At 36.9% G+C, this 25,181-nt stretch overlaps 1 protein-coding gene across 1 annotated transcript; it reads right to left on the bottom strand.

Annotated features, from left to right (window-relative positions):
* EREG (epiregulin) lies at positions 1-24,002 on the bottom strand. Its single transcript, XM_003898760.5, has 5 exons — positions 20,378-24,002; positions 6,685-6,771; positions 5,106-5,229; positions 3,773-3,922; positions 1-1,842 (listed from the first exon to the last, which is right to left on the bottom strand). Exons 1-5 carry the CDS (start codon positions 20,442-20,444, stop codon positions 1,761-1,763), a joined length of 510 nt encoding a protein of 169 aa, XP_003898809.1. The 5' UTR covers positions 20,445-24,002; the 3' UTR covers positions 1-1,760.
* Positions 24,003-25,181: the final 1,179 nt, after the last annotated feature.

Genomic DNA, 25,181 nt, shown 5'->3' with positions numbered 1-25,181 from the left:
TTTTTAAGTTTTATATAAATGGTTAATAGAGCAACAAATGACTGCAGTTCTATGATCCATTAAGGTCATGCATACATACATGTTTGTATATGACTATATATACAATATGTATGTGAATATATGTCTTTACTTGTTTTTGTGTTTATTTTCCTAATAGTAAGGGCAGGGCCAGGACTTTAGATGACTTTAGTCGTGTGATCCCTTGCACCAGGGTATATAATGCATGGATACACATGGAGACAAGTCCTGGCATCTGGTGCTCCAGAGGTCAGCCATGGCTTATTATGTCTTCATTGCCCTAGCACATGCCAGGATAAAAGTGGAGGAAGAACAGATCCTCCCTGACCTGGTATGTGATCCAGGGAGACTCTACTCAAAGGTTTAGCATTCGATGAAGCAGCCTCCCATAAAATCCAAAGGTGGTGGCAGCAGTAGCTCCTTATGCAATAGCCCAAAAATACTCCTATTAACTCACTGAGATTTATGGGCTCAGAGTGCAGAAGAAATCTTTGTCTCTTCCAAAAAATAAACAAATGTCAGAAAAATGACCCCTAGTTTTCACCTCAGCCTCCACAGGAAGGTGTGTTTAAGTTTCTACATTTTAAACGCTTTCAATTGAGATTTTCATTTGGAAAAATACACTATGTCAATTTTTAAGTTTTTTCCCATTTCCTATGTCAAGATACAACTTTAAATACATAACTTTACATTCTAGAAGAAGCCATTTACTGAGCTGTTTTAAAGTTAAAACTTTCTTGAATAAAAGACAGCATGTCTTAAGACAACATGTAGAATTATTGTCTTCATATACTTTAAAATAATAGTCCATCAAATTTTGGACTGTGATTTAATGTTAGAATTCAGCAAAGTACCTATAAAAAGAAATATCCTAAGAAGCACAAATTTAGGCTTCAAGTGTGGACTTTTTTCTAATTGTCTATTGAGCAATAATTACCTCACATAAATGTTGTAATATACAAAAAAAGGAATATCATGAAGCTATGAAATGCCCACTACTTAAATAAAATATTACAGAAAATTGTTTTTCAATTCATTTTACATAGGCAGAATCTGGTAGATGGGTGACTAGTACATGTAGGAGTCATGAGTTGGCATAGGGAACGGTCCACTGCCCCTCATATAACAGTTATAGCTGAGACCTGAGTGAAGAGACCATAGAGTCCCCAGAGTTAGGTTGTTTCAAATGTGTAGTGTTTAACACAGGACCTATATTTGGTTTTCCCAAATTCCAATTGCATTACTGTTTTAATATGTGACACCATGGTGCCAACCAACATATCAAACCCTGGTACAGTCAAACCAATTATCATTGATTTGAGTAGGAAAAAAAATACTTACTAAATCATTTGACTATATATATAGGCTTATAGAAATCTGTCATTTGCTAACAATTCTTGAGCTATGACCTGGGAATTGCTTACTTCTAAGCACTGTGCACCAGGCATATAAACTTTGAAGCTTTCAATGAAGCATTAGCTCAGGAAATTACTTTTATAAAAATATCAATTTTCTTTTAATATTAAATATTTTCTGCACATTATACATTAGCAAATAGTCTGTCAACAATAGAACAAAAATAAAAATATTTTTCAAGTATATTAAAATACAGTGTTATTGACCTAACACTTGACCCAACATAAATATTATTAACAAAGTGGGAATATTAATATTAACCAGGCACGCTGTTATCCCTGCCATATCCCTGTCAAACTTGTTATCCATAAGTTTGACAGCTCCATTCAGACTTGCGGCAACTCTGGATCCCCTGAGGTAACTCTCTCATATTCCTTCTTTGGTTCTTTACTTTTTCGATTCCTGTACCTGGAAATATTCACAAACGAAACTGTTAGCACTGCAGTTAACAGTAAAGGAAAAAGTGTGTCATATATGGACTGCAAAAGCACATTAGCATAGTGTTTCCAAAATGACAAAGTTGAACAGATTTAGGTTGGACAAGGTTAGAAAAAAAAAAAAAGAGGGATGAAGAGGTGGTGTGCTGTAGTCAAACAATTTTGGAATGACACGATAAAACACACTTAAAGAGTTTCTCCAAGCCTTTAATGTGATCATGAATATTGTGAAATTCCGAGAGGAGTGTGGCCACATTTAAGTCTGAGTTTTAGGTTTTCTTTTTCTGTCTCTCTTTCTTTCTTTTTCCTTCCTGTCTTCTAAGGAATGAATATTTACAAATCATGCTACGTTAATACACTCTGTCCATCATATTGATATAATGCTATCACTAATCAAAATAAAAATAATATTTATCAGGCACTAATTTGGTGACCTACAATTTTCTAAGTGCTATATATGCATTATTTATTTTACCTTCACATTTGCTGTTACCATCCTCATCTTACAGATGAAGAAAGTGAAATACAAATGGGTTATATATAACGTGCCCAAGGTCTCATAGCTAGGATTCATAGATTTGTCATAATTGAGAATCTTCTTTCATTTATTAATTAAGCTATTTTCCTAATATTTTTGAGTTTATTTTGTCCCTATTTTGGAAATGAGACATGTAGCTTTGAGGAAACCACATCATGTCTATGTTTACTGGAAGAATATGAATTAAAAAGAATTTGTTCTTAACTCTGGCATTTGTCAACTATATGAGCTGGGATATGTGAATGAACCTCTCTAAGCCTCAGTGCACCATCTATAAAGGGAAGGATTGTGGTCAAAGATTTTCAGGCATATTTCAGTTTTAATAGTATTTAGTTCTGTCATGGCAACTTATTATGAAGGCATTGTTATTTGATGGATACTTAAAATCACATACGGACAAAATAAATTTAATATTATGAAAGTAGCACACTTTCAGACCTTCAAAATTGGAAGTGCGCTACTTTCACAGAAAAATAAAAACTTAAATCCACCTTGAGTAACTTGAACCTGTTTCAAAATATGTTTCATGGAGACATTTTAAAAGGAACTGCTGTTAATTAATCCACGCTGTCCCCATCCTTTGCTCCTAACCCTGAAAAAATCCTGCCAAACTAGACTTTAGTGTTCACTTTCTATTTTTTCTGTCTTCAGCTCGTGACAATAATGCACATGAGGATGGGGTACGACTGTTTGGGGGGACTAACACAAACTCTTTTTTAACAACCGTTTTTTATAATTCTCTAGAAATAGTTCCACCAGTCTGCCTTAAATGGTAAGATAACCCAAGCTTCTGAGGTTACTAATTTACAAGGCTGTTTTTATAAAAGAAAAAATGTGACTTGATGAATTAAATTCAGGTGGTTAACTACAACAGTAGCCCCTTTCCTATGATTTACTTTCACATGAAATATTATATTACACACTAAAAGCAGCCACCCTGTAACTAATGTAGGATAAGAATTTCTGTCCATATTTTCTAAAGAAAGGAATTGATACTCTCAATTTGACTTATGTAAGCTCACATAGGTAATAAGTACCAGAGCTGATCATAAAGTTCAATCCAGATGTTCTGCAGCAAAAACATTTTTTTAAAAAAACAATTTCAAGTTATTTCAGATTCAGGGGTACATGTGCAGGTTTCTTAACAGGGTATATCGTATGATGCTGAGATTTGGGGTACAATTGATCTGATCTCTCAGGTATTGGGCATAATACTTAATAGTTTCTCAACTCTTGTAAATGTCATTTGTACACGTTTGATCTTATCTCTCTAATACTTTATCCATATTTTTACCCAGTTTATAGGTCTGCATTATGTAAAAATAATTTATAAAAGCAGAGTATAAAAAACACGCTGACTTACCATCTGCAGAAATAATATGTGGAACCGACAACTATGATAAGAAACAAAATAATAAGAATCACGGTCAAAGCCACATATTCTTTGCTTAAAGGTTGGTGGACAGTTAAATAGAAATGTTCACATCGGACACCAGTATAACCCACTTCACACCTTAAGGAAAATACAGAAGAAAGAAAAATCAGTTATTTAAAAAGAAAATCATGGTTCTGAATTAGTTTTATAAGGACTAATATCACACTGTAATTCAAGAAATCAACAAAATTTGCTAAGGTTGTAAAGAGGATTTCAAAGATTGAGTTAGATCAGTAATGATAAAAGGGCTCCACATAGCTCTTGGGCTAAATTGTGGTATTAAATGATGGTTGTGTTCAGCTGTCATGGTGGATGACAGTCTGCAGTGGTGTTTTGTAAGTTGTATAGATTTGAGATGCCTTTTGTCTAAATCAGTGGAATCAATTGTTTGTTTGTTTGTTTGTTTGTTTGTTTTGAGATGGAGTCTCGCTCTGTCGCCCAGGCTGGATTGCAGTGGCGTGATCTCTCATCTCACTGCAACCTCTGCCTCCCAGGTTCAAGCATTTCTCCTGTCTCAGCCTCCTGAGTAGTTGGGATTACAGGCGTGCACCACCATGCCTGGCTAATTTTTGTATTTTTAGTAGAGGCGGGGTTTCACCCTGTTGGCCAGGCTGGTCAGGAACTCCTGACCTCAAGTGATCTGCCCGCCTCAGCCTCCCAACGTGCTGGGGTTACAGGGATGAGCCACTGCGCCTGGCCTGGAATCAATTCTTAAAACAATACCTGATACAGAAGTTGAAGGAAAAGACCCAAAGCAGAGAGACACCATCTTGGCAAGTGTGAGAGGCATCAGAAGCCCACCCTGCTCTGCACCTCTGACATATGTGTGCAATTTAAAAGCCACTATTTATTACCTAATTTGTAAAAACTCAGAAAAGTTTCTAATAATATATATACTGCATTTAACATCCCATGGAAATATAGGGTAATTTCAATGTATAAAAATAGAAATAAAAAGAGTAAAACTGCATTTGTTTATCACATATTCTCACTTTCAAGTAGGGGCTAAATAATGTGTACACATGGTCATAGAGAGTGGAGTAATAGACTATGGAGACTTCAAAAGGTAGAAGAGTTTTAGGAGGGGTTAAAGGATGAAAAGTTGCCTAATGGGTTCCATGCACACTGTTCGAGGGGTGGGTACTCTAAAAACTCAGACTTCACCACTACTGAATATATCCACTAACGAATCTGCACTTGTACCCCTAAATCTATAAAACAAAATTTTACAAAATGTATTTGTTTATTTCTGACATATTACCTGCAGTAATTTTGACTCATGTCCACCAGGTAGATGCACTGTCCATGCAAACAGTAGCCATTCATGTCAGAGTTACACTTTGTTATTGACACTTGAGCCACACGTGGATTATCTTCTGTCTGAACTGTAAAAGAAGTGGAAAGTTGAATATATTCTCTAGCCTGTATGGAAGAATTTCTCGCTCTTTCATAACAGTAACCACCGAGCTGCTTCAACAAAACAGGTCAGATGCCAATCAGTCGAGGAGAATTTTGAGAAGTAGGAAGTCACTCTAGTTGTCACACCCCCTAGACCAATCAATAAACACTTGAATACAAAGGAGAATGTCCAACAGACTAAACAAAAGAAGATAACATGCGAGGATTTCATTCTCAGAAGACAACCTTTAAGGGTAGAAAAGGCAAATTTAACACACACGTGTCATTATTCTCCAAGTGGGTGTTATTCACTTCTTCAAGCAAAATATGTCTAATTTTTCTCAAGCCCCAAAACATTTCTGAAATCTATTACTCCCCAAAGCCGTTGCAAGCTCATACCATTAATTAATTCAAAGGAGCTTAATTCTATAGTGGATTTTTCATCAGTAAGGCTGGCTTTGGTGTATGTTCTCAAGTTGTTGAGGTTACCATTAATGAATTAACCAGTCTCCCAATATCTCTACTGATGAGGCCTGAATCCAAACTAGACAAACCCTGAGTGAGAAAGGCCTGTCAGGCAAATACAACAATGAAAATAGGAGCCTCTGTGTGAAACTCATTTTAGAAAATTTTAGATACCAAAATGTGAAAGATGCTTATAAAATCATTTTTAAAATAGCAACTTGATTGTAATACTCTTGCCCAAATAACCAAAGAAGGAAAAAAAAAATAAAGATGATGGGGGGAGGCTGACTGAACCTCCAGAGACCTGATGGTGAGGGACAAAAGATAAAGTTGTTATGGAAAATATCCTGCTTCCTCAAAATAACTCAGTTATCTTGATTTTGTAGCTCAGACTGAAGATAAAGCTGATCCCCCTTGGACTATTTCTGGAGTCCACAATTCTCGTGGGGAAAAAACTGTATTACTTATCTTTGTATCTCTATGCCTTAGCACAGTGTTTGGTGCATGCTAAGTACTCGATAAATGTTTTCTGAATAAACACTGTGCCTAGAAAGAAACGACCATCATTTGTTCTTCTTACAAAGAGACAGAGAGGGATAGAAAGGGAGACAGAGAACCTACTCTGTACGAAGTTTTCCTGGTTTGCTGTTTTGCCCGGAATCCAGTCAGTGTGGTCTCTGAGAATGTTTTGCAGTAAAGAGCCAGGAGACGACCAAAGGGAATGCAATTTGTTGTTGTTGTTGTTCCCTATCTCTTCACAGTCAAATCTGTGTATATAATTTGTCTGGTCCCTCTCCTACCAGTTATTCCTTTATATAATTTTTTCAGAACATTAGTTTATAAGGTGGTTTAAAAAGTAATATAGCAGCTATTCCTACCCTTTTCTTTTTATTATCACATACGTATGGTCTTTGAGCTTATATTTCTGTTTAAAAATGTGTAGTCTCTTGATGCCACATTGACAAACTTGGGCTTACCTAAAGCTGTGCAGTTATCACTGGACTCTCCTGGGATACATGATGGAATCACAGTTGTACTGAGGACTGCCTGTAGAAGATGGAAACCTATTTATGAAGAAAAATCAGATATATAATTAATGTGTTAAGGAAAGAAATCTTGATCAAATTTCTACATAACTGCAGTACTTTGATTTGCAGTACTTTGATTTGGTCCATCAAAACCATAAAACAAAATAATTCATGGAAATAGGCATATAACAGAAAATACAAACACCCCCAGCTAGTCTGTGGAAGGATAAAAGCCTTGGCATTACATTCATGGTTACAGATTTGACCTGCTCTAAATATTTCACAACAACATTTTCAAAGATTTGATTTTGAAGTTTTATTTCCTAAGACGCACATCAGTTGGAGAATTTCCACTATTTTATTCCATCATGGGCTCCAAATTAGACCCCATCACAAAAAAAAAAAGGCTCTAAATAAAAAATCAGTTTCCACTTATGGTAACAAGAAACTCAACCTAAGAAACATTCTTATTGATTTATGTACCTAAGTTACTCTTTGCATTGCATTACACATGAATATAGATTTTAATTAACACAATGCAAGCTAAGTAAAATCAGAATATATATTGTCTAATATGAGGAGGAACAGGCATACCAAATGAACCATACTGAGCCCTAGAATCCAGTTTCTGTCAGCATAGGAAGAGTTTGAATCAGCTGTTTCATCATGTGTATTCAGTGAAAAGATAAAATGTTGGAACATAGATATCAGAATGACTCAAGTAGTTTCTGAATTGTATAGGAAGCATCATAAGAAGAACCCTGTTAATTGCACACATGTTTACTTAAGAGCTTTTAGCTGCTTCTGTTTAAGCTTTAGGTATTTGCATTTCAAACACTCTTTCCAATTTATTTGAGTAACTGTCATATAGTAAATACTAATGTGGTAGTAGTAGTAGTAGCAGCAGCAATTAAGCTCCACTAAATTAATTAATGGCTTCAGCTTGCAATTGCTTTGGGGAATAACGAATTTCAGAACTGAGATTTGAAAAAAATTAGACATATTTTGTTTGAAGAAGTGAATAATACCTACTGTGGGGGATAATGGACATGTGTGTTAGGCTTGCTTTTTCTACACCCTAAAGGTGGTCTTTTGAGAAAAAATACCTCCCATGTTATTTTGTTTAGTCCGCTGGACATTTTCGTTTGTATTCAGGTGTTCGTTGGCCTAGGGTGCGTGATAAATAGAATGACTTCCTACTCCTGAAAATTCTCCTTGACTGATTGGCAGCTAGGTAAAGGTAATCTGGGTGAAATCAGAATATATTCTATCTAACATGAGAAGAAATAGCCATGCCAGATGAACCACATTGAGAATCCAGTTTCTGTAAGCACAGGAAGAGTTTGAATCAACCTGTTTCGTTGAAGTAGCTAAGTAAGTGGTAACTGTTATGAAATGATGATTAATGCCTTCATAAAGGCAACAAAATATATTCGACTTTCCACTCCTTTCACAGTTCAGACAGAGGACCATCCATCTCTCGAACAGGTACTATGTACCAGTAATAAGGTTTGGCTCTGTGTCCCCACCCAAATCTCATATCCAATTTCAATCCCCATGTGTTGAGAGAGGGATCTGTAGGGAGGGAGGTGATTGAATCAATGGGGGTGGTTTCCTGCATGCTGTTCTCATGATAGTGAGTGAGTTCTCATGAGATCTGATGGTTTTAAAAGTGTTTGGAAGTTCCTCCGTCTCCCCTCTCTCTGCTGCCGCCTTGTGAAAAAGGTTCTTGCTTCCCCTTCGCCTTCGGCCATGATTGTACGTTTCCTGAGACTTCCCCAGCCATACAGAACTGTGAGTCAATTAAAGTTCTTTCCTTTATAAATTACCCAGTCTCAGGGAAGTTCTTTGAAGTACTGTGAAAACAAACTAATACAACAAGGTATGGTCGTATTCACCTTATCTCTATTATACTATTTAGTCCTCTCAGTGCCAATTCGAGGAAGATACTATTATTATCCCCATTAGAGAAAACTAAGGCATATACAGTTTAAGTAACTTTTCCCAAGGATACATATTGTTAAATGGGCCACTTTATAGAATTTGGAAATAGGCAATAATACTAGAGTATAATGGACATCACAGAGAATAAATTATGGTAGCTGTAACTGAAGTAGAGTATTTAACCCAACATAGAGACCACAAAGTATGGCGGAAGGCAGCCTTGTGAGGAAAACTTGGGCTACGTGATCTCGAAAAAGTTAATTTACTTTTCTGCAGTCTTGTGAGGAAAACTTGAGCTACGTGATCTTGAAAACATTAAAAAGAGTTTAATGTTTAAGTTTTCCTATCTTATAGATTTTGGGGAAGAATACAGTGAAATAAACTAATTTTTTGTTGTTGTTGTTTTCCTGAAATGGCTGACATATCCCTAAATATTTGTTTCTTGACTCTCAACTTCTAGCCCCTGGTATTAGCAGTGTATGCGGACAGTGCCCTCTACTGGTTTATAACAAGTTTGTACATCTCTGCAATTTGGTACTGTAAAGAAAAATTTAATTCATGTAATACAGGAATTTTATTTTTTCTCAGTTAGAGAAGGCTTGTATCTGTTCAGCCAATTGTATATTTTTGGGTTCTGAAAACTAAATTACACATCGGCATCAGCATCATAATGTGTAACTTCATATATCAAATTTCACACTTAATTCTGTGAAGTAGTTATTAGTCTCAAATACCCTCAGTGTATTTAAATTAAATATCTTGTCTAAGATCACTTATGATCACCAAAGAGAAGAGTTACGAATTTATCTTTTGACATCAAATTTCCTATTCTTCAATGATTTGAAAATTCTGTTGTTTTTAAAGATTCAGAATTATCCCCTCCCAACTCCATGCTTTTCTACAATATACATGCTGCTTCAATTGCTCTTATGGAACCACACAAAAATATATTTTTATTGAATGACAAAGAAATAGCTAAAGCTTAGATTTCATTATCAGTTGAACCAAGATGAAAAGTATTTCACTAAGCTTTTTATCGAGGATAAGCTAGATTCTCATTCAAGTCCATTTTATTTTAAATCCCAATAATAATTTCACCATACTTTCACTACTGAAGAATTAAATCCTTTAACTAACACAGTTTCCTCAATACAAATTGGAGCTTTAGTTGCACGTGCTTACATCCTTAACATTCCTGTTCCTACATATTTCTTCAACTGAGGAAAGTTTTGGAGAAGACATTACTAATTCTACTTCTAGGAAAATGCTAGCCAGGGAGAAAAAAATGCACATTTGAAGCCAGTTTCTCTAACCTTTGCATAAACTAAAGCCTAACGTTTTCTGCTTGGAATTGCCTCCAATTGCAACCTGCAACTATTATAGAATCCAACTTACTTTGGAGTGTTGCTGTTAGTCTTCTTTTTTTTAAGGTTTTTAGTAGTTGTTAGTTTTTCCACTGCTGGAAACTTTGTTCCAGTTGTTCAGGCCACAGGTGAAATATTTGTCTTTCTTAATTAAAGAATGTTCAGCTCAGGGTGTGCCTCCACAAAAACTGGGCTTTCCTTACTTGTGACGCTCCCTTGGACACAGTCCATTGCTCAGGATAGTTTCTGTGAGACTTGCTGCATTAATCCTACAGCAGGATATTTTACAGGTGGAATCGTATACAATTTTAAATGTTCCTTTCAAATTAAAATGTATAAATGCCATTCCATCATGGATGGATGTGGCCAATAAAACAGCAAAATTAATTCTAAGTCATGTCCATCTGCACAGCACTATTGCTTTAAAACAGTAGTTCTCAAATGTTCCTGCAATAGGCCTCTGCTCCCAAACACTTGCAAACTAGGGTAGAAGAGTGAATGTGATACAATGAATACAAAATCTATCTCCAGAGAAATACTATATCCACTATGCGGTTACCCTTAAGAATCGCTAGTCATTATTTTAATGAGTCATACAGGGAGGGAATAAATGCTAAAGTCATATGCATATATTTCCTTAATGTCAGGTTTTTCATGACCTTAGTGTTGTTTGAACATAATTTCTGTATGATTGGACCTCAAATATTATATTTGGCTTTTTCATTCTTGACAGTAGATTCTTGCTAAGCAAATAATTCACTATAATACTAAAGATTTTAGATAGTGTCTGTGTCAAAAAAAACAGATCTGGTGGCATTTCTGGTCTGGTGGCATTGGTAACTAAGATACAGAGGAATTTCTTGCCAGGTGATGTAACACAGATGATCTGTAAACTCAAAATTGGCAGTTGGCGCTTCTTTTACAATACAGCTATAAAAATGGGAATGCATTCAGAGGTCACTATTTCTATCAAATTTCCAAATGGGTTTTAGGAATGTGAACCTCACCTATATATCTCTCTACCTTCATTTTTCAGGTTATGTTTCAGTGAAATCTCAGATGTGCCAGCAGGAAGTGGTGCCAGTGACTCAGAGGATACAAATCGCCTCTTCCCTGTGAGTCAGGGCCAAGCCTACACCCTTACACAATATTGGGGGCCACGCGTGGGAGAGGTTGAGTGCCATCACAGGAATGGCAATAGCAGTAAATGTCGTGGGCCCTGGAGCACTACGAAGTGGTTGCCCAACAGTCAGACAAAATGCCAGATGTAGAAAATGCACTTCCTATTGCATATGGTTTCTTTTGACCTTGCTTCCTTTTTATTTATATTTACTTTGTTTTTCGAGGCTGTTGCTCATTTGCCCAGACTGGAGTGCAGTGGTGCCATCACAGCTCACTGAAGCCTTGAACTCCTGGGCTCAAGTAATCCTCCCATGTTGGCCTCCAAAAATGCTAAGATTACAGGCTTGAGCCACTGTGCCTGGATTGACCTTGCTTCCTAAGGACCACATTGAGGGCTCATCCAGAAGGAGGCCAGTACAGAAGAGGCTAGGATTTGGTGACTGGATGATCAAAGCCAAGTCAGCAAAATCAGTTGCAAATCTTAGGATGAAATGACTTTTCTGGAAAACAATCAAGAAAATTAAAATGATCCAAATTAAAATCAGATAAGTTACAGAATAAAAGAAATGCATCTCATTTTCCCAATTTAACCTTTTAGGCTATTTAGACCAGAAAAGCAAACTTGTGCTGGGTCGTAGCATTTGTCCAGCCCAAACACATAGCAAAATCCTCTTTGTTCACGCTTTTGCTGTGATCACATGCCAGCCTGCTCAGACTGTTCATTTTCTACCATCTTCCATGGCAGTCTGTGATTTTAGAATTTGTCTATAACATAACAGGCTTGTTGGGTCTTGTGTGCTTTTAAGGAGTGAATATGCCTTTGCTGTTTCTGGATGTCTTTTTGTTTTAAATTAAATTCCACTATTTGATAAGCTCTTGCTTCACCTTGGTCAAAATAACTCTAAAACTCATTATCACATCAGATACTGAAAAGACTTACTGTCAGCACCTTCTAGTTTTCAGAGAGTATATATATACACACACATATATACACATATATACACACATATATATAAATCTATAGAAAGCTAACCTTGCCTTCTGCCAGTAATAATTCTATTCCTATATATTTTTAATGTTTGCTTTGTAACTACACTTCATTAAGACCTAAGTGTAAAAACTGTTTATAGCAATTTGAGACAAAACATATGAAACCCAAGGTTAATATAACAGGTTAAAAATAAGTAATTATTTTAATTTTGAGTTTTGAAAAATAGCTATAGAATCTTCCTTGCCAAGTAGCAAAAATATTAATATGCCATGTGTTTCTAGTCATAAGCATTAAGTTATATTCTCCAATTTAGGTAGTCATTTCTAAATCATACTTCAAATGCTAATATATTTCACTTACATATTATCATATAGTACTATACTTAAAGCTAGTCAAATAAAGAATCAGTGAGTCAAAATATAAGGGAATTATCTATTTTACCCTAAATATGAATTTAAAGGTGTATATCTTGTTCATAATGGAAGTATTTCCAGAATGCAGGAGAATACATACCAACCCTTGTGTAAAGAGTACAACCCAGCACTTTGGGAGGCCAAGGCTGGTGGATCACGAGGTCAAGAGATCGAGACCGCCCTGGCCAACATGGTGAAACCAAAATACAAAAAAAAAAAAAAAAGTTAGCCAGGCATGGTAGTGGGCGCCTGTAGTCCCAGCTAGTCAGGAGGCTGAGGCAGGAGAAGGACATGAACCCGGGAAGCAGAGGTTGCAGTGAGCTGAGATTGCACCACTGCACTCCAGCCTGGCGACAGAGCAAGACTCTGTTTCAAAAAAAAGAAAAAGTCAATTCAAATTATCTGAGTGTTTTGAATTTTGTGACTAAAATCTCTAAAGGTGGGACTTGCATCCCCTAAAAGCCAAACCTTCATATATAGAATATTATTTCAAATTTTCTGTTGGAAACATATTTATTTTCCTCAAGACAATCTTACATAAGAAGAGCTTTTTTATAACCTTTGTACCTTGACTCCCTTCCATCTGGCTTCTCGCTTCTACTCCTATAAATCCAATTTAAATTATTCTTACATTATTACTCCAAAAGAAAAATCTCTAAAGGAGCAACAGTTTGGACTATAAGTGTCTGCAATTTGCCTTATTTTCATTATGGCCACATTGTAGCATGAAGCTTAGATATTTAATGGCATTTTGAGAAACATATTGACTACATTGTTTTCTCTGTAGATGCCTATGGCCAAACATGAATCTGCAAGGATAATGTTTTAACCAGTGAGCACACACAAAAAAAGAGAAAGGGAATACATTAAAGATGATTTCAAAAGACTCGAAGTTAATTACTTTTTATTCAGAGAACCGACATAATACAACTCACACACTGGAGGCTGCTAAGGAATTCTACTTTCAGATCATATAGTTTATGAAAATATAGTTTGAGTTGACATTGGTGACCTTGACTTCAGTGAGAGCCACGTATGCCTCCATAGCATGATAGCCGGGTGGGATGCGCTTAGTTACAATCCAGTAATCAAAAAGGAGGGCAGCTTACCATCCTTGCTTTTAGTAACTACATTTGTCAAATAATATTTACTCAATAAATATATATTGGGAGTTGTCTACATGCAAGATATTGAACAAAATACTGGAAAGAAATTGGTACAAAAGACATTGTTCTTGCCCTAAATAGACTGAAAGGAGTTGGACACCTAAGGGTGGTAAGGAAAGGCGAGAATTTATAGATGATGCCAAGTTTCTAGAAAAAAAAAAAAAAAAAAAAAAAAAAAAAAAAAAACAGAGAATGCTGCCATTAAAAAAGGAGGAGACATAGGTAGGACAGCAGACTTTTGGTGGCGTTTGGACATGAAGGCACGAAGGGAGTGAACACATTTGAGTTTGATGTTTATCTGTAGGTATTGCCTATTTATATTTCTGAGGTTGTTGGGAAGAAATAAGAATGTATTTGGAGATTAGGAGAAGTCTATTTGAAAGTCAAATGAGGAGATACTACCTTTAAAGGAATGGAAGTCATTTAAATGTTCTAAGGAAAATAGTATAGAATGGAAAATAACAGACCTTTGAGAAACAGGTAGTAGAGAGCAGACAGAAGTGGCCAAGAAAAGAGAAAAACAAATTAGAGAAAAAAGAAAATTAAGTGTGCTGAGACCTAAGAGAGTAGAGTTGTAAAAGGAGGTAGAGGGTGGTTATCAAAGGAATAATCAGAGAACGTATTCATGATTCCATCGTAAATAAGACTCATCATTATTAGATGTGAATGGTGCTAAAATCAGCAATAAATATTGCCAAGCTGATTTTTTAAACATGAGAATGGGCTTTATATTTGTATCCAGATTATCATTAAAATTAATTATGTCTTGGTAACTCAAGCACTAATTGTCCAAACTGTGAATTATGGGTGGCAATGTGTAACAGCAATAAAAAAAAAAAAAAAGTACATTTTATGTTATCGGTTCTCAACCAGGAGCAAAATTGCCAACCAGGGTTGGCAAAATTGTATCCGTGGTTGGCAAAATTGCTCCTGGGAACCATTGCCACCATATGGTAATGTCTGGAGACTATGTTGGTTGTCACAACCAGGGGATGCTACTGACATCTAGTGGGTAGAGACCAGGGTTGCTGCTAAACACCCTGCAATACAGCGCCCCCGCAACAAAGAATTATTTAGTCCCTAATGTCAACTGAGACAAGGTTGAAAAACCCTGCATTAGTCTCATGAGAAATGGAATCCAGTTCTAGCTCACATACTTACTTTGTTTCCCTGCAACTGAGTTTCCTTATCTTTGAAAACAGAGAACAAGGAGTGAGGTGGAGTAGAGGGTGAAATGAAGTTCAGATTAGATTTCTCTAAGGTTTCTTTAATTTCTAAAACAATGCTTCTCTTTCTGCCACTGGGAGTCAATCACTGCCACTTTATTCAGTCATATCATGGCTCGGTAACCCCTCTCTTTCTCTCTCTCTCTCTCTCTCTCACACACACACACACACACACACACACTTGAATATCTTCAGTTAATACAGACTATAAAAAGAGATAAAAATGTGAAAGAGAGGGAAGAAAACTTATTAGACTTCATCAGAAACAACAACAGAATTGAATTTTCCAAAACTGTGACTTAACCTCAAGATATTTTGCTTCTCAAAATATATTTTTAAAATACTTTTAAATACGTTTTTAAAGTACAGCTAATTGAGTCTATAACATAGTGGTGATAACTCTGAGTAAAGTATCAATGCAATCATCCATCTAACAAACATTTATTGTGTTTATTATAAGCCTATCACAATAGAAATGATAAAAGATGACTATAGCACCAGCAAGGAGGGACAGAGTTATACACTTACAGTGTGGCATGTGGTGTGACAGGGTCATAGGACAAAAGGAATGGGAAAGGTGCAATGGAGGAGGGTCAGGGCTTATCAGAGAAGTGCCTAAGGAAGTGACTCCTTTTCCAATCTTAAAGAGTGAGTACTTTCACCAAAAGTAAAGAGTGACTTGAAGGCATCGCTAGTAAATGGTACAGCATATTCAAACCTAAAGCCTTACATGCTGTGTAACTTCTGTTTCCTTATTTGTAAAACGGGAACAATAATAACTTTCTGGGCTAAAAAGGCATCCTAAGAACTAAGGCTTTTTATTGTAAGAACTAAGGCTTTTTATTGTAAGAAACCATTTTGATGATGACAGCACTAATTTTAAAAGTGCTTTCTATGAATTAATGTAAAAGTGCTGTCTATGAATTCATGTATCATCTTATCCAATAAATCTACGTACAAGGTTATTGCAGATAACCTTTTTTTTGGGAAGAGAAAACTGAGGCTCAGAGATAAATCACTCTTTCTGAAAGTATGAAATAAAAAAAATGGCACATGAAATCTGTGTTTTATACACTATACACTATGCCTCTTAATTTAAAACTATACAATTTACATACATAAAGATGCGTGTGTGTGTGCACACATCAATCACTTTCATGCCTCAAATTTAAAATAGAGGATTTTTAACCTAAGAGATTAAGGTTCAACATTTTTCTTTCTGAATGTTACATATATTTCCATGGAATACATCCATATATCTATGGAATACTACTCAGCCATTAAAAGGAATGAAATAATGTCTTTTGCAGCAAATTGGATGGAGCTGGAGGTCATTATTCCAAGTGAAGTAACACAGGAGTGGAAAACCAAAAACCGTATGTTCTCACTTATACATAGGAGGTAAACAATGAGTACACAAAGGCATACAGAGTGATATAATGGACTTTAGAGACTCAGACGGGGAAGGGTGGGAGGTGGGCTAGGGATTAAAAAAAATACACATTAGGTACAATGTACACTACTCAGGTGATAGGTGCACTAAAATCTCAGAATTCACCACTGTATAATTCACCCATGTAAAAAAAACCACTTGTACTCCAAATGCTATTGAAATTTTTTAAAAAAGAGATGTAGGATACACATGTATATTAAGAATCTTATGAGATATATTTAAAAATCCATTTTTTTCTGGACAATTATCAAATCATCATATAAATAGTATCTTAGTAAGTTAAATCATTACTTTAACCTAGAAGGCCACTCAACCTTTATGTGCCCTATAACTAAACACCTGATCTTACGTAAACTGCATCTCCAGAGGACACTGAGTATGTCTCATTACTTCATTTTTCCAAAGGTTCCAGAATTGCCATGTCAAGGCAATGGCTGTCAGACTACTCCTCCCTGAGGATCTTTTCTATTACACCATTGGGAAGCGTTCTCATTGTCTCCCAATGGAATGTTCCCAGTAGCAGTCACAGCCATATTAATTAGACGATTTGTATAGGCCTACACTCAAAGTAAAGACTGACAGATGAGGAAACCCCGCCTTAATTTACATTCTCTTTGAAGAGGATTTCTTACTTGACATTTGCATCTTTCACGTGAACATTAACCAGGAAATGGGAGAATCTTTTGCAAAAGTAGACAGAAAACATTCAAATTCAGTTTCTCCAAAGTGACTATATGAGTATTGTTATTTTTTTAAAACCAAGAAAATACATTTATGTTCTCACAGTTACCCGGAATGGGCTATAGATTCCAAGTTGATCCCTTATCGATGCTATATTCAATTCATAATAATATACAAAGAATACAAGGAATAAAAACAGACATAAGTTACCCTCTTTATTGCTTTACTTAATGTAAATCTTGGAAAATATAAAAATAAGGACCCCAGTCAACTGACTTCAATGACTGCTTTATAATAAAAATCATATCTTAGGAACTGTGTTGATTAAAAATTATGAGCATTAAGTAAAAATTCAACATATTTTAGCACAGCTTAAGAGAATAGTCACGTTTTATTTGCCTTATTTTGCACAGAGTCAGAAATCCCATTTGTACATGTGCTGTGCGTACGAGAGGGTCTGAGCCCTGGAGCAGCCTCAGGCTGCTCTGGAATTTCTCCATTAGAATCTGCTATGTTTATTACGCTCCTGCTAGCCGTGAGTCTTACTGGCTCTTTCCTCATTATCACAGAGGGACCTGGCCATTTACTATCTCTGAGTCTTTGTAAAGTACTTGACTTCACTGGGCTAATCAGATCTACCTCACGCAGTTATTTTAAGAAGTAAAGGTAATGATGTGTTTAAAGTACCTAATACACAACATGGCTGCCACCCAGTAGGCATTTAGTAACTGTTAGTTCTCTTCCTCAACTCCTGGATTAGGGTCCTAGTGCTGAATCAGACACCAAAATTACCCAAGCTGCTCACATGGCAAGACTATGAAGAAGGTAGCGAGGGTACCTGGTCAAAATCCAGACAGGAAAGGCCTGTCATCATGTTTTCGGACAAGATTTGTCATCTCAGATTGTGCCAAGACTCAGGTAACTCATAAACTCTCAGGGTCAACAGAAATGATCAAAGACAAGCCTATTGTCTCATTGAGATTTATGCTTCTCATATTTTCAAAAAAGAATATTTCTTCTGCTTACTTCTCTCTCATTGATGAAGTAGGACTAAATTGTCTTGGGGATGTCATTCAGGAACATATTCAAAAATCCATGTGGGCAATGAAAAAAATGTTTGATGTAAAATAGAAAGCCCCTGAACATAACTGCAGAATTCAACATAAAAATTTCTCCTCCTCTCTTCAGAAAAATCACAAGATTAAAAAAGACAATTCTGCTCTAAAATTATAGATTATTTAGAAAAATGTTACCCAGTATTTCAACTATTTTACTTAATGTTCAGTAGGCCAAACATGCTGGCAAGCCCAAGTGTGAACTCTCTCACTTTGTCACTACTTTTCCATGGGAACTTGGGTCACAGTTCCCCAATTTATAAAACAAGAACATCAATATCAAATACATATAAAATGTAAAAACCACCAAATGATTGTGAGTGGCAATTTACATCTGCATGTGTTAAGGGTGGAGGCTGGAATTTTATTCCCTAGTCATAACTACATACAAATTCTACATAAAGCAGTTATAATATGTATGCTAAAATTTAAAATAAATGTCTGTCTCTTTTTCTGGGGGGAGGAGGACAGGATTTGGGAAAAGAATTTTTAAGAAATCTTTTGTTTGGGGAAAAGAAGGCAATTTCAGAAATAACATGTGGTCTTGCTAAAATAAGGCTATGGGCTCTGCATAACTGAATAGAGTTTAGAGAGATAATACAGAACTTCAAACAGGAACTTTCCTAGTGGCAGAGAAATATCCAAACAAACTGGGAAAACAGAAACTGACCTAACTCATTTGGAAATGGGCTTGGCAGCTGACGAAATAGATGAACTATAATTAAGTAATGCAATAAAGGAGGTAAGCACTTTCATGACAACAAAAACACACACAACACACACACTAGGTAGTAACCAGGTTATTCACAGGCTCTTGCTGTCTCAAATTACAATATTCAGTAAAACACCCCGAACAGACATGTGCGTTGTTCTGATGCAACCTTACATGTGGGGAAAATAATAAGTGCTAAGTTCTTCTGACCTCGAGGTTAATTTCTAACTCTAGGAAGACTGTCACCTTTCTAATTTAATTATTTTCAAAACAAAGACAGCAAAGCCACATTGTTTACTGAGAATCTTCTAGCAAGTCTTTCTTAGCTCAGTTTTGGCAGAAATCACATATCTAGTTTCCACTTGTGTTCCTGGACTTAGACTTGTAAGTTTCAACTATGCATAATATGCATTTCATTACGTCTCTCAACCCCTGAGATAAAGTGTGTCAAAATAATAATTTAACAGTCACATCCTTCACAGGTAGAGTCAGAGTGTCTGGGGAATTAGCCTCATTCCAACTTCAGGGAGAATATGAGACTGGTGGTAACTTTTATTTTCTTATTAAGATATTCATATACGACTTCAAACTCTCAAGTTCCTTGAACTGAAGTTTAAAGAATTAGAAATAAGTAATTTTTTTTTTATAGAAAGGCTATTTAGGAAATATTTCCCCTTGAACTAAATCATCTCAAATAGGAAGACTGGCATTAAAATACCCTCAGCCATCACAGGCTACGGGGTGCAATAAGCAGCAAGTGCAGAGCGCTTGCTCCAGAGGCTGCTTGGGAGGCTGCAGGGGAAAAACCGAAGCAGCAGGTGTAGGGGCGAAGGGCGATGGGAAGCGCCAGGACCTGCCCAGGGCCCTTCTGCTCCAGGTACTCTCGACCAGCGTTTTATTTCTCGCTTCTTGGAGCTCAGCCAACTGGCACTGGCGCACACCAGCTCCTCCGGGAAAGCTAAACCAGGCTAGGTTTTAGAAAACTGAGTGCAAGACAGAGGAGGAAAAGCTTCCCCCCGCCCCCACCGGCCCCGCAAAAAAAAAAAAAGTCTTACGCCAGTTTCTATTCGCCACTCTCCAACAAAAAGAAGCAAGACATGAAATGTTAACAGTGTTTTCCAGGCCTTTAGATTTCTAGGACTGGCAACTTTTCAAAAGAAAAAAAAAGTTTTTTCAACAACTTTTTATTTTGCTTAATAAGTAGGTATTTCAATCCATGCATAACATATATGCCATTAACTAATTCACCAATAAAAGGCATTTTAACATCGATTCCCAGTCCCCACCCCCAATCCCACCACAGGGAAAGACAGACTCACAAAACAAGACATAATTTTAAATAGAGCACACTTGAACCTGGAGACAACTCTGTACTTGTCGAATGACAAATGCACAGGAGCCTTCCTTATTTGTCTCCTCTTTGGGGCGGCCGGAAGCCAGAGGGGGAGAACTTACCCAGGCAGAGCAGCAGCGCAGGGACCCTGCCGGCAGAGAGCATCTCCATCCTCCTCCCCGCGGGCATCGACGACAGGCGCGGGCGCTGGGGCTGGGCGGAGGGCGGCTGCGGGGAGCGCACGGGCAGGGCAGGAGCAGACCGGCTCGCTGCAGTGGCTGGAGCGCGGCTGACAGCCTAGAAGGGGCCACAGGTTGGCCGTGTCCCTCTGACACTGGAAATATCAGGCAAGTGAGCTCAACTGTCCGGTGCTGCGAACTTTATACTAGGGAACCCCTCCCGGGCCCTAACGGGGTGAGGTCAAGAGTGCCCGGAGTTTCATAATTGGTCCGAGGGAGGAGTGACAGGAGGACTATCCGGAAGTCATCCTCCCTCCCTGGAGCACCTGAGAGTAGTGGTTGAGGAATGAAAAAATGTCCTTCCGATTGGTCGGGGACTACTCCCGAAACTTTTCCATCTCCCTCCCGGAGGTGGGGAGCGTGGACCAGATGGGTTGGTTTGCTTTGTGGGGTCACCTGCCCTGTAGTGGGTGGTTTTGGTTGCTCAGGGTGACGGACACAACTTGAATCAGTCCTTTAGCCAAGGCTGGCGTTCCCCGTACATGCCTTTGGAGAGCTGTGTGTGTGACTTACTAACCTCAGTCACGAAAACTCCGGTACTTGAAGTCGGTCAGTGATTCAGGCGCCCTCCTTGCATTTAAATGCCACCGCCCAGAAAAGCCTTTCCCATCTGCGCCTTCCTTCTGACACCCCTGTTTCTAATGTGGCTCAGGCATTTATCACCTCAAAGTCTAGTCATTGTGAAGAAAACTCCTGTTATTTTTTTTTCCTTCTGTCATATTTGCCATTTATCAGGCTACTGCTTATGATATGACTTCCTCCTAAATAGTGCCTTAATCCTGTCGCTCCCCTGTACAAAACTTTTCAATGACTTCCCATTGCTTTTTGGACAAGGCCTGCCACAAATGTGAAGCCCATCAGTCTTTTCAACCTCTGCTCCCACTATTTCCCCAAGCAAATTGCCTGACCCCAGCCAGGCTGGAAAACTCTTTAAGCCTTCCTCACTCCCACTTTCCTGCCTATGTTGGTGGAGTCGTACTTTGAGGGAATGGCTACTTTTTAAGGGAATTAGTCAAATCCTGCTCAAATTCATGGTTCTCCTCAAGGACCTGGGCTTCTTAGGCTTACGGATCTCTTTTCATTGTGATCTCTTATAGCTTTTGTGGTTTATCTTCTCCCTAGCCTCATAGAATTCTAGACCCGGTACTTTACACCTGGGGAAGCTACTTTGTATTACTTAACTTTTTTGTTTGTAAGTCCTATGTTCAGCTCTGTACTGTGTAAATTGTCTTCCTTTTCACTGCACTCCTCTATAGGACCTAAGAACTGTGAGTCAATTCAGCAGTACTCATTTGCATGTAAATATACATATTTGAATAGAAAATGGAATCTAATGGATGTTAACTCCTTATCTTTTTATTTCTACTTTTTAAAAAATTATTATTACTATTCCTTTTTTTTTTCTGGCTTTTTTTCTCTCTTACTCTAAGGCCCTTTAATGTCCAGAATGCTTTTGTTAGAAACAAGTACTTCACCATGTTATCAGGGGTTAAGATATAAACTGTCTATGTGAATTCCTGGACAAGTTATTTAATCTGTCTCAATTTTCTCCTACGTAAAACAAGGATAATAATAGTATCCAGTGCATAGGAAAATAATGGAAGTGCTTAGCACAGTGCCGAGTACAGAGTTAGTGCTCACTCAAAATACCTACCATTATATGCAAACGTTGATGCTTAGGATGTTGGTACTTGGTAGTTGGTCAATATTTGTGAGTTAAATGAATCAATGAACAGTAGGATAGAGGTAGGCTGGGTTCCTAAGCCTAGCTTCCAAATCTATCAAGAAAGCAGGCATTGAGTGACTTCTCACTTAATAGCTTTTTTTTTTTTTTTTGGAAAAGATGAAATGGAACCAAGGAAGAAGATATTAGAAATGGGTTATAGTTTTATGGAGCATTGGTAGGGATCACAAGTTTCATAAATTAGAAAGAGGAAAAGTTACTTTTATGGTTACATAATGGCTTTTGTCCTACAAATTGGATCTGGAAAGAAAAAATAGTGCCAGTGTTTTGAGGAATGAAAGCAGAATTCAAATGAATGGAATGTCAACTGGGAGCATTTTCTGTCAGGTACTTGCAAAGAGTGAGAGGAAGAGTTTTTAATCGTGATTAATGTCTTGTTTCTTTAAATATAGTGTTGTGTTTTATGCTGAAAAGAAAGATGGTGGGGATGTGATAGGGAGAATGGGGTCATGCTGATAATAATTGACAACAGTCACCTCTATGGTATTGATATGTGAAGAGGAATTTTTTCACTTTGTAACTAATGCCTGCAAGCATGAGATATCATCACTGTGAAAAAAAATCCTTGTGCTTGTCTCAAAATTTTCCACAGCAATGTGCTCTTCTGTGGGCTGATGTTATATGATATGAAGAAATCTTTTCTTTATTAGTTCTATGTTTACTCAATTTTCTAGCCATTAGATTTTGAGAATGACTCCACCATGACACATCGGAGGATTTGCACTGCCTCCGCAAAATAGTATTCTTCTTCTTCTTTTTTTTAAATAATTGGGAACAATTTTCATTAATTGTTCATTTAAATATATATACATAGTATGAGGTATAATCATAATTCTTCTTAAAGGCACAGAGCTTATTTAAAGATAGAATGATTTGGGAAGAAACTAACCAGGTCATATAGAATTTTCCAATCAGGAAGTGACTTTAATACGTCAGCAACGTCAGCAATTTCCAGTTTGAGACGTACTGGGATTCCTTTCCAAGGGGTTGGTAAACCAAATTATCTATAGACTAAAGACACACACATATATATAAATACTATTTTAAACATACATTAAGTCTCTATTGTGATTAGTAATGTGTGTTCATTTTAAATTGAAACTGAATTCATAAAGGCTTTGTGGCATGTGTTTTTAAATTGATATATAACAAACATATAAGCGCCATTAAATGGGGAAGAAGAGTCTTGCAAAAAATAATCCTTTTAAATTAAAAGTGAGTCCTCTCATGAGAAAAATTAGGAAATCTTAGACTGGGAACATACACACACAGGCCCTAAACTGATTATCAGTATTAAACTTATTGTAGACTGCACTCAGATGAAGCCCTGGACCCTACCCATAGAACCAGCATTTAGCAACAGACAAGGACATAGAACACGTTACAATTCTTCCATCTCTTCCTCTTTCCCTCAGATTATTGTTTCTTCTGACTACAACTGGCACTTGTTTATTATGAAATTACTGCTTTTCTAACTTAAAAAATGAGCATAGCTACTTTAGTGAAATAGCTTTTACATAACACAAAATGTTTTAAGTTGTTTTTAGTCCTTAGCAAAAACCACTGAGATAAAATGGTATTGGGTTGCCTTTTTGCAATTAAGAACTTGAAAAATTTAGGAACGTGTTCAAGATCAAATTGTTATATTTAATATAAAAAAGACTTTAAATATGAATTCTGTTCTAGCAGATGCTAATTTTTTAATTGACAGTATACATTTAATTGCATGTTAACCATACGGGATATTTTTTAGTAAGCTCCATTTAAATGAAAAATTTATGCCTTTTATGATTTTTTTTTTTTTTTTTTTGAGATGGAGTTTTGTTCTTGTTGCCCAGATTGGACTGCAATGGCATGATCTCAGCTCACTGCAACCTCCGCCTCCTGGGTTCAAGTGATTCACCTGCCTCAGCCTCCAGAGTAGCTGGGATTACAGGCATGCGCCCCGACACCCAGCTAATTTTGTATTTTTAGTAGGGGCAGGATTTCACCATGTAAGTTAGGCTGGTCTCAAAGTCCTGACCTCAAATGATCCACCTGCCTCAGCATCCCAAGGGGCTGGGATCACAGGCGTGAGCCACTATGCCTGGCCTGTAATAGCATTTTTATAGAGATATCCGTAGATACATAGACAGGTACAATTCTGAACCCCAAAAACAGTCCAGTTAGAGACAAAATAGAGAAAAGGAAGGAATATATATTGAATGTAGTAATACTCTATTTTACTTAAATAGCTCCGCCTCCTGGGTTTATACCATTCTCCTGCCTCAGCCTCCCGAGTAGCTGGGACTACAGGCGCCTGCCACTTTGGCCAGCTAGTTTTTTGTATTTTTTTAGTAGAGACGGGGTTTCACTGTGTTAGCCAGGATGGTCTCGATCTCCTGACCTCGTGATCCGCCTGTCTAAATAGCTTTTATCATAGTTTTTTTTAAAGTATTTTTCTTCTGGACTAATCCATTATTGAATTGTTTTAAGCACTCAAAAAGAAAAGTTCTCTTGTTTTTCTTTCAATTTATAATTAGACGTAGAAGAAAACAAGAACTAAGAAAGTTTTAAAGTTTACTGAAATCTAAATTACATTTTGTTATTGATTAGCTTGATAATTTGAGAGTTTTTCTGAAATTAAAAATGACTCCAATGCCTTTAAAAATTTATATACCAATTGAGTGTTGAGTGACTGAAATGGATGACTGATTAGCCAATAGCTGATTAGATGAGAGGATTCATTAAAATACAATTTATTCTATTTGTAGTTTCATTGAGATTCAAAACTATAGGTGGAAAGGAACATGAAAGTAATGGATATTTGTTCTTAAATATAAATAAGATATGACAAATAAGAATAATAGCAGCAATTATTTCTACATGATACTTATACTCAGTAAGTGGTTCAAAATATATTTGGCGGCCAGTTGCTGTGGCTCATGACTATAATCTCAGCAA

This window comes from Papio anubis, chromosome 3, assembly GCF_008728515.1.
Source record: "Papio anubis isolate 15944 chromosome 3, Panubis1.0, whole genome shotgun sequence".
Taxonomy (NCBI): Eukaryota; Metazoa; Chordata; class Mammalia; order Primates; family Cercopithecidae; genus Papio; species Papio anubis.
Note: the sequence above shows the minus strand (reverse complement) of the source record. Positions and strands in the feature narration are given on the sequence as shown.

Bases quoted from the DNA above. Each gene is read 5' to 3' on its own strand.
- EREG (XM_003898760.5), bottom strand. From the start codon at position 20,444: ATGCCCGCGGGGAGGAGGATGGAGATGCTCTCTGCCGGCAGGGTCCCT. The intron at 5,230-6,684 runs GTAAGCCCAAGT...CTTCTTTTACAG, and splicing joins TGATAACTGCACAGCTTTAG to TTCAGACAGAAGATAATCCA. The intron at 1,843-3,772 runs GTAAGTCAGCGT...GAATATTTCCAG, and splicing joins ACATATTATTTCTGCAGATG to GTACAGGAATCGAAAAAGTA.